The following is a 10,326-nucleotide window of genomic DNA, read 5'->3' on the forward strand; positions in this document are numbered from 1 at the left end:
ATCTCTGGCAGCCCAGGGCAGTTAGGAAGTACAATTCAACTCTGTAGATCAATGTGTTGTAGCAGGGGTTTGCAGGGGTCGTGGCTTGAAGGTAACAGTTAATCACCAAGTGCTCAGAGTCAGTTAGCAGCAGTGGAGCAGAACAAAGACTGAGGCGTAAAGGCAGGAGGGAAGCAGATACATGATCGGGAGTGGACATCTGTGTCAGAACCATTGTCAAAGTATCTGGAAATGACAATTCTGAATACTTTTAGGCCATATTATTCTCTGCATTATTCAAAATAAATGTTTATCAATGAATGCTCCAGGTGTGTATGTGTCTGTGCATGAGCACCGTTATGTTTTGACAGTCTGTGTCTCTGTTTTTACTACAGAACATTCCAACTTTAGGAACAGTTGCCATCACGATGGCACTGCATAACTGTGATGAGGTGGCGGTGGCAGGTTTTGGCTACGACATGAACGCGCCAAATGCACTTTTGCACTATTACGAGTCTGTCAAGATGTCTGCCATTAAAGAGGTGAGTGTTTGAACATCTGAACACAGCACTTATTTCATACCTTGGCAGTAAACTAATCAAGGACCTCTCCAATTGCCAGATCATTAAAGGAGATCTGGTGGGACATTTCTCACCACGTTAGTTAATATAGTCTTGCACACTCATTTTTAACTGATGCATTTTTAGGCAACTAACTTGTGTTGTGGTGGCCGTGTATGCACTGCTCCTACTTTCAATGTGCACGTGCAGTAGTTTGTCCTGCGATTTTACATGACATAGTGAATATGTGAGTAGCATTTGATACTACCGGCTTTCACACTGTTAAAAGAACAATCATGATATCGTAGATGACATGTTGCACAACCCTAGCTTCAAGCCAAAATACATTCATAAAAAGCAATCACTATTTTGGTTGATGGTGATATTAGGCCAAGAATTGACCCCTTCTCTTGGCTTTTCTATTCACATACACACATACACTAGGATTTTTTTCTATTGCTTCCAACTGGGAAGTTCTTAGTATCTTGTTTCCTTTCACATCTGTCTCTCTGACACATCTGTTGCTGAAAATATTTAAATATAAACCTAAATGACTGATTAAGAAACAGATTTGTTAACTTTGTTCTGAATAAAAACTAAAGTTGGCAAAAAAGTACATTTGTACTTGTAAAAACTAAATTTACTAATCTATTAAGACTAAGGTGGTTAAAAATGTGCTTAGTCACTTTTACATGGCCTATAATTGAAGTGTGTTTTCATGAGTCTTTCATCAGTCAGTGTAGCAACATGCTAACTGTTAGTTCATCATTTGAACAGTGGTTTTCTAAACACCAGCATGACAGACCTCTCCTCTCTCCATCGGTCAAGTCTTCATCTCTGCGTTTACACTGAAACCCAGTGGAATCAGAGATGTCACCCATGTGCTGACACATGTAAACCATGAGCTCAGTACAATGATAACCTTGGTCTAAACTCCCAGTGAACCTTTGACATTTATTATCATCAGCAGCCGCACATGGCTAATTAATGGGAATACTTGTGGCTTTTTTGTTTGGAGCATTTAACAACTGCCAGTCCCTGGGGCTGTTTGATTTTTCTGGAACCACGCTGCTGCTGAGCTGTGCAGTCATCCGGGTACTGTTCCACTGTTCTGGAGAAAAAGCCTGTTACCTATCTGGGTGGGTGCTTTAACCTGAAAAGACACACCAAAAATGATAATAAAGTGCTGTGTACATCACCTTAGACAGTATGGTGCTCCTGAGGTCACCAGCTCTGATTTTTTTCTAATTTTGCTGTCTCAGCTTATCAAGCTTAGAAATGATTTAATTAAAGCTGCTATGATAAGTACTTAACATATATTAGCAATGGATCAAGTGACTTCTTGTGGCTCAAATGTACAATCAGCCATAACATTATGACCACCTGCCTAAATTAGTGTAGGTCCCCTTTTTGGCAAGAAAAATATGGATCCCTGTATTTGTCCAGCACATTCTATAGATGCTCGATTGAATTAACATTTGGGGAATTTGGAGGCCAAGTCAACACCTTGAACTAGTTATTGTGCTCCTCAGACCATTCCTGAACAGTTTCTGCAGTGTAGTAGGACGTGTTATCCTACTGAACAAGGCCACTTACATTAGTGAATACTGTTGCCATGAAGAGGGGTGTACTTGGTCTGCAACAGTGTTTAGGTAGGTGCTACGTGTCAAAGTAACATCCACATGAAGGGCAGGACCCAAGGTTTCCCAGAAGAACATTGCCCAAAGCATCACACTACCTCTGCGAGCTGACCTACTTCCCATAGTTCATCCTGGTGCCATCTCTTTTCCAGGCCAGTGACACACACACACCTGGCCGTCCACATGATGTAAACGAGTGATTCACTAGACAAGGCCACCTTTTTCCATTACTCTGCAGTCAGGTTCTGAGGCTCATGTGCCCATTGTAGACACTTTCAGCAGTGCACAAGGGTCAGTATGGGCACTCCTGCGGTCAGGTTCTGAGGCTCATGTACTCCTACCATTGTAGGCACTTTCGGCAGTGCACAAGGGTCAGTATGGGCACTCTGACTGGTCTGTTGGCTACGCAGCCCCATACGCAGTAAGCTTTGATGCACTGTGTTGTGACACGTGTCTGTCAGAACCAGCATTAGGTTTTCCAGCAATTTGTGCTACAGTAGCTCTTCTGTGGGATTGGCAGTCTGGGAGAAGCTCTGACCCAGTTGTCAGCATCACAGTTTGGCCCTTGTCAAAGTCCATCAGATCCATACACTTGCCTGTTTTTCCTGCTTCCAACACCTTAATTTCAAGGACTGAATGTTCACTTGCTGCATGATACACACCCTTCATGCTGACAGGTGCTATTGTAATAAGATAGTGTTGTTCACTTCACCTGTCAGTGGTCATAATGTTATGCCTGATCGGTGTATGAATGTAAAAAAACAAACAAAAAAAGATAAATTTGACAATTTTGAAAGTAAAAATGGATTTCAGTTGGACTTTAAACACTGCAGCTGTTTCCTGTGCCTATTTCCAAAAAAAACTGTTGTCCCTTATGGTCCTGGAGTGGCCCATCACAGTGGTAGGAGGTTTCACTCAGACAGGGCCAGAGCCCAAAGGACTTAGACTAAGTCAGAGTCTTGCAGGGCCAAACCTAGGGTTCTTTTTTTCTTTCCTCATAGTCCCTCCTGTATCTTTCTTCCTCCACACTCTGCCTCCCTTATTTGCTTTCTGGCTGTTTCTTTGTCTCTCCATCCCAAAGCAGCACACAGGAACCACTGGCTCTGATTACACTGAGCCCACTGGATGTCAACCGCATAGCACAGCAGGGAGGAAGACTGACCCAGTGTGGCTTCACACTTAATATATGCACACGTACACACCCACACATATAGACAGTGGGAATACGCAGGTCTCAAACCAACACACAGGCTTGTAACTCTGAAGGATAATGCAATGCTTTGTGTATAAGTGCTGATGAATGTGGCCTCTGTGGTTACTGTATCTTCCTGCAGTATTCAGGATGTTGTATGACTGAATTTGTTTTTCTCTCACAGTCATGGACACACAACATATTCAAGGAGAAGGAGTTCCTCCACAAGCTGGTGAAGGCTAATGTTATCACAGACCTGACCAAAGGTATCTGAGTTTACACCCACTCTCAGTCTCCTTCTGCCTTTCCCAAGGGGCTACGAAACAGGAAGCTGGGAAACGAATCGAGGAGAAAGAACCCTTAGAATCCGGGTGGCCCACGTGCTGCCAGAGTTTTTATATCAAAGGAGATTCTTTTAAAGCAAGATATAAGAGGATGGAGAGATGGACACATGTGGCTTCTGAACCAAAAACCCCTGCTGACTGAACAAGGACTGGATCGTCCTGGTTCCGCAGGAAAGCTCTGCCGGCCCCGCGCTTCAGCGTATCACAAGTTAATTATAAAAGCAGAGGTGTTGTATCAGCATGCAGATGTCAGAGTTTAGCTTAATTGAGGAAGGAATCCTGGAGAACTGGATGAAGAGGACTGTACCAGAGAGCGTGCAGTGATGGGTGGAGTGTTAGCAGTGCTAATCGTACCTCGGGAGATGGCATGCTCCTCTCCCTTTGCTGCCTGAATGTATTCACTTTCCTCAGTGTAAATAAACATGTAAGAAGCTGCAGCAACCACCCCCACTATCATCACTAACCATCCTCCATTCATTCATTCACTTTACCATCTGTCTAGGGTCCAGAATCGGTGTTTGCCAGGCCAGATGGCAGCAGATAAATCAGTGAGGGTCACCAGCCACACAGACAGGTGTCACTTTGAGACACTAGCCTTCGAGTGTTAAGTGAGTTAATATACAAGTTTCAAGGTTTCAGTGTTTGTTCTCATCAAGTTAGAGGCCGCCAAAAAGAAGAATGGGGAGATGAATAGCAGATTCATTATTTAAAAGTGTTAAGTTTGAGTTAAACTTACTGTTTTTTAGGTTTGTAAGATTTTCTACTTTACACAGTATTGAACAAGTGTGTTATACGTGGATTAAAGTATCTTAATTGTTTAGGGTCAGTGTAAATTATTTTTGTTGTAGACTTCTATTGTTTTAAGTCAGCCAGCTCTGTCAGGTGAGCCCTGTAGTAAAATCTGGACACCTCATCTCTCGCCTTGTCTCCTTTGTCTCTTTGTAAATCCTCCCTGCTCTCGGTTTACTCCTGGCACGGTACAGTGTTCGTCACTTCATCAGCTGTGAGCCCTCAGGCGGCAGCGGACATATCCAGCACTATAACGTGTCAAGGAGAGCGGAGGCTGTGTGTTGGAGCCCTTTTTTTTTTTTTTTTAACTCCTGTTGCTGCAGACTTTCTTGTTCTTCACTAAATGATGAAATCTTAGACTGTAGAAAATGAATATGTATTTTTTGTTTTGTTTTGTTTTTAGGTCATTTTTAATTATTTATTTTGTCACAAACTCCCAGCCTTTTGGTCACAGACAGGCCTGCTTTCTGTTTTTGATCATAGTCGCCACCATGTGCTTCCTCAGAAAATCACGAATCCATCGATGCTTCTGAGTTTTGGCTTAATGTTAAATGTCAGAAACCCTTTAGTTCAGCCTCTCACACAGCTTACATTAACATGACGTGTGCTTGTTTGAGAGGACGGATACCTAATATCAATTTCTACACATTTCTTTAAATGTAGAAAGTATTAGCTGTTCAGTGGCAGCACGTGCTGATCAAGCATTTGCACTTTGAAGATAGAGGGTTCTGCTACACGCTTTTCAGTATTTATTCACTGCAGTAACAGACAGTAGAAAGGGTTCAGGATTTTCCTTCTCCCACATAAAATACATAAATTAGCATAAATGTTCAAATCAGCTTTATATAACGATGGTGCCATTTTTGTTTGTTTCACTTTGTCAAATGACAGTTCAGTGGGGGTTTCACCTACTTTCTGTTTCTGCTTCTTCTTTGGAAGTGCTTTTCTTTACTGTACACACACACACACACACACACACACACGTCAATTCCATTACTCTCAGTCAGTAAGCTGCTGCTGTTGCATCTGTTCCATTCCTCCACAAAGTCTTTCCTTTCTTGATTAGTTGCCACAAACACTGATCACGCAGCCGTACATCCTTTGCCGCCGCGGTTTGGCTTGGTTTATAGAAATTAACTTTTTTGGAAAATGAGTTCCTGATTATGACTTTTTTTATTGAGAGCAAAGGTACAGGAAACAGCATGAGGCGCTCTCAGTGCCTTACACCACATCACCTGGAAACTGTCACAAGGGGCAGGAAGGTAACCGCAGCTGAGTCAGTATGTAGGGCCAGATCCAGGTGAGGACAGGTCACTCATCATTTTTTGTGAAATTGAGACCTGTCCATTTCATATCTGTACTGTGTGTTTATTATATATAGTGCAGACAGACTTAAAGCCCCATACTGGTGGTTTAATATGTTTTTAGCCCCTCAACTATGTACAAGTGTATTTTAGATGATAGCCTACCTACTAAACAACAACTGTTTTAATGCGAGAAATTACCAAATGCACTTTTTGCTTCATCATAGTGTTTGTAAACAACAGTACAGTGGTGTTTGACAGCTGAGTATTACAGGGAAACTCCTGTGTGTACACATGGTCAATAGTTCACTCTCGAGTACTACACAATCAGTGAAACAGTTGTGTAATACCTCCTGTGGTTCTGATGGGAGCTTTCCAAAATTGGACTAAAGTAACACTGGTGATGTCATCGGGGGAGAAATGTAGTATCCAGTGTTTTTCAGAGTTGACCCATGGTGCAGACTGAAACCTGGGATGTTACAGCCTTTGATTATGACCATTCATTTTGAAATCTGTCACTTGCTGTCCTGTTTTCTCCCAGCTTTATGGCAGTGCAATAATAAATTGCTGTTGTAGCCCTTTAATGTCTGAATGTTAGAACATCCTCGAATGCACCAGCAAAGAGAGCTGGACAGCGGTCCCTGCTGACTGCAGTAGTACCATAAATAAAGACAGCTGTCAGGTTGGGCATCACAAACGGGTTAGGTTTTTGGAGGGCAGATTTTTTGAGTGTTCTGAAGTCACTGGAAACCAGTGGCTTCTTGGAAGGCAGAAAATCAATGTACATCTTATGGATGTGTCATGGAAAATGGAGATTTATGTAAAATATGTGCACGTTGTACTCAGTGGGCTAAAACCTGCCACACCATCAGTATGGTCTTTAAAGCTTTGAGAATGACCAGATCCTTACTTCAAGTGAACACTTTTTTTTTTCTACAGTAGCTTTTGAAATTTGCTGAATGCTGGAGGAGTTCAAATGAATTGGACCCAAATCAAATCTTCTAATAACCTGTTCAACAGAATGTATTCACTAATCATTTTTCGATGCTTTTTTTTTTTTTTACATTTCATCAACATCAATGGGAAGTTACTTGGATCAGAGGTTTTACTGTTTGTTTCTTTGTTTTTTATACACGAGTATAAATAGCTTTCTGCATCTCAATAAAAGACTTTGTAACGGACAGTTGCCTGTGCATGTTTGCATCTTGGATCAGCTATATATATTTTCCTAGCTCAATGATTTTGGGGTGGGGGGGGTTATCTTCTTGTGTATATATTTATATGTATGTTTCTGTACACTGAATTTTCTGTATACGTAGTGTGGCAGCCTGAACATTTTTGCACTTCTTTTCAAAACACTGTCCATCAGTGCCTCACTCCAATGTGCTTACAGCCGGGGAGTCCTCGTATATGCAGCGCACATCAGGTATTATCTAGCCTGTGTGTCACTTTCAGAAGTTACAAACTGCAGGAAGCTCGGAGTAAAGATGAAGGAGGGATGGAACGGAGGCGTGTGGAGAGGGGGATTTCCTTTGCTGCTCTGTACTCTGTATCTCCTACCTGCAGAGCCAGAGGAAATCATTTTTCAATCCTCCATCCACCAAACTTCCTCCTTAATGTACTCGCCTATTCTCTGGTGTGTTTATGTCAGTACCACTCTGTCCCTCTTACTCTCACTTTTTTCACCCCACCTACTCTTCTTCTCTCTGTTTCTTTCTTTTCTTTCGCTGGCTGCTCACGTCTGTGCCGTGTATTTATTTCTCTCTACCTGCTCTGAGGTGGATTTTGTTCTGCTGTTTCCGTGAGGGACCCATTTAAGACCTGATTAGCGCACACACAGAAACATAAACATAGTTAATTCAGCTGCAGCCGTGATGCTCTCATTCACTTTAACAGCCACAGCGTTGCTGAGAATGAGTGAGAGCAGGCTGTCCAGCTGTGGGCTAGTGTCAGTGCCGTCGTAAGGTGAAAGAGGACAAGACGCTGAGGGGCTCCCTTAAATTACCGTTGGGCCGTCCCATCCTGCTGTAAAATGGGGTGCCAGAACTTTTTCAACCCCCACAAGTCATGCCTCAATGGTCAGCAAAACCACTGAGCTCTGGCTTCTCTGACACCACAGATTTCCTGACCTCCACAGGCTGGGATTGAATACTCACTCAGGATATTTGCCACCTGGGATCCCCCCACCCCCCGAGACGGCTGGCTGGCCGGTCAGCTAGAGGCGGTCATTCCTGTTTGTCCAGCAGACAGGGATATGAGCATGTCTGCAGCTCATCAGCTGACGGGCCTTTTATTCCCAGCGACAGGTTCCCTGCCCCACCTCTTCTCAGAAGGGTTGGAACGGAAAGGTCACAACCTTCAGGGCCTGAAATCTAAGCTCCTTGTAAAAAGCTGGAAGGGGGATAGAAAACACCCAGTTAGACACCCATTTTTGGTTTGTTTATTTAATACCGGGTCAGCTGAGAGGAAGGAAAACGGCATTCCCTTCTCTGCACTGTGTCTCACATTCTGTCAATTTACTTTTGTCTGTGGCCTGGACACACCTACAGTTTCGTCATGTATCTGTACCACTGACTGAGTGCGGTTTCTTGTTCCGTCAGCCTCTAAACTCATAGTGCGCAAGCTGAAAAAACTTAGAAAAAATCAACTGGACTAGATTTCTAGGTCGAAGATGTTTCACCTCTCATCCAAGAGGCTTCATCAGTAGTGCGCAAGTATCATTTCTGGATCGCTGGTAGGCCTTTGTATCAGCAGGAGTAGTTCAGAATGACAGAACTTTTCAAAGACGACTGAATTTTTAAAAGCTGGTGAAGCCTTGTTTGATGTTACTGATTGTGTCTCTGTCCTGGGAAGGAAATGGATTACACAAGCAAATGCTCAGAGACAAGAAGAAAGGTAAAAATAAATAAATCAAGCATCTGTAAGTCAGAAAACACTTCACTCAGTCAGTTATGTGGCCTTTAGAAGGAAGTACAAGGAGACTATAGTAGATGTGACAGTATTGTATTCATTCACGTTAATACTGTGTTTTTAGTAAAATTAAAAGAAAAACATAACGCAACAACATAACACATAACACTCTTTTGGAATTGTCATGAGATTTGTCATAAAATTGTAGTTACAGATTTCCATTTCTTTTTCTTCTGCCGTTGAAGATGGTGTGATGTGATCAAAAGCTCCTCAACAGCTACTCAGTGGACCTTGTATTGTGTTAGCATGCTAACACGAACCTGGTGGACCAGGTTCATGTTAGCATGCTAACACGAACCTGGTGGTGTATGTGGTAAACTTTATACCTGCTAAGCATCATCATGTTGGCATTCTTCCACAGTTGTTGCTGAAGAAATTGCTTCATTTGTTATTGATTATTGTTGCTGTTCTTCCCATTATTTCAGCTATCCTTCCTGACGCCCTGAAGTTCCATCACTGCTTCCATCTGTAGCTCCCATGTTGTGCACTCTGCTCACTGTCATCCATCTACATAATAACACCTCTCTAATCATGCCATATGATGACGCTCTGTTTTATGATTTGTTTGTATGAACAGTGATATAACAAAGCTGGAGGCGGCAGGAATTTAGCTTTGAAAAGCTCTGATGAAGTGTAAATTACTGAAGATTTATCAGCTATATTCATTTGCTGAGCTAATGTGGAAACATGCCGTTATGGAGTTCACTGTTTTGCTCTTCTAGCTACAGTATGACTTTGTCCCACAGATTGGGGCTGAGGGGTTTGGACAGTTTTCTGGAGGAAGGGAGTTCCCACTTGAAGAGTGAAAACAAACTTAAAAGCTAGATGAGGCCCAAGAAAAGAAAGTCACTTTCGAATGGAGAGAGAGCACAATAGAGGTGGGGAGGAAGGACAAACAGCGAGGGCAGTGACCTGTGCCTCCAGAAAAAAAAACAAAAAAAAAACAGACAAACCTTGGTGGGAAGGAATTACCTGCTTGCTGTCCTTCACATCTGGCATACTCACTGTTCTTTCTCCATTCTGTCTCCTCTCAGCATCACCACCCAAATCCAAACTGCCCACCACCTTCGCAGCGCAGTCCTGAATGTGTATGGACTCATGACAGAACCAAGCATCTACAGCAACCGCTATACACACAACAGGAGGGCAGTAATATTTGGGAATACATCTCCAGACATTTAAAAAAAAAAAATCCAAACCTTGTATATTGTTAAAAAATGTTGACAAAAATCTAGTTTTTATTCCATTTCAGGGAAATTAAACATTTCCCAGGAGTCATCAGGTTCCTGTAGCTGGCCAGAAACTACATTTGAATGAGTGTGTGCTCAAGCTCTAAATGTGTTGTGCTTGCATGAGGTTTAACTGTGGGTGTACTAACAGTGTCATGCTGTAAATCCCTCTCACACTGCCAAATCACCTTCGCTCACTGTGATGGATGATATCCACGCATTTATAGAAAGCACACACACCTCTTAAATTTGTGCTGTCCTCTGCTATAACTCTGCTGCCTGTCTGCTGCCTTAGAGTTTACACAGTGATTTGTTTTAT

The 10,326-nt window shown here is 42.6% G+C and overlaps 1 protein-coding gene across 6 annotated transcripts in view; it reads left to right on the forward strand.

The window, feature by feature from the left end:
• st3gal3b (ST3 beta-galactoside alpha-2,3-sialyltransferase 3b) overlaps positions 1–4,628 on the forward strand; it is a 44,591-nt gene extending 39,963 nt beyond the window's left edge. For all 6 annotated transcript variants that reach the window (XM_020616009.1, XM_020616007.1, XM_020616010.1 and 3 more), the window contains 2 exons: positions 375–521; positions 3,556–4,628. In XM_020616009.1, coding sequence (XP_020471665.1) covers positions 375–521; positions 3,556–3,645 — 237 coding nt within the window. In that variant the 3' untranslated portion in view covers positions 3,646–4,628. The remainder of the gene's footprint in view (positions 1–374; positions 522–3,555) is intronic.
• The last annotated feature ends 5,698 nt before the right edge of the window (positions 4,629–10,326 follow it).

The sequence above is a fragment of the Monopterus albus genome, unplaced genomic scaffold (assembly GCF_001952655.1).
Source record: "Monopterus albus unplaced genomic scaffold, M_albus_1.0 scaffold172.1, whole genome shotgun sequence".
Taxonomy (NCBI): Eukaryota; Metazoa; Chordata; class Actinopteri; order Synbranchiformes; family Synbranchidae; genus Monopterus; species Monopterus albus.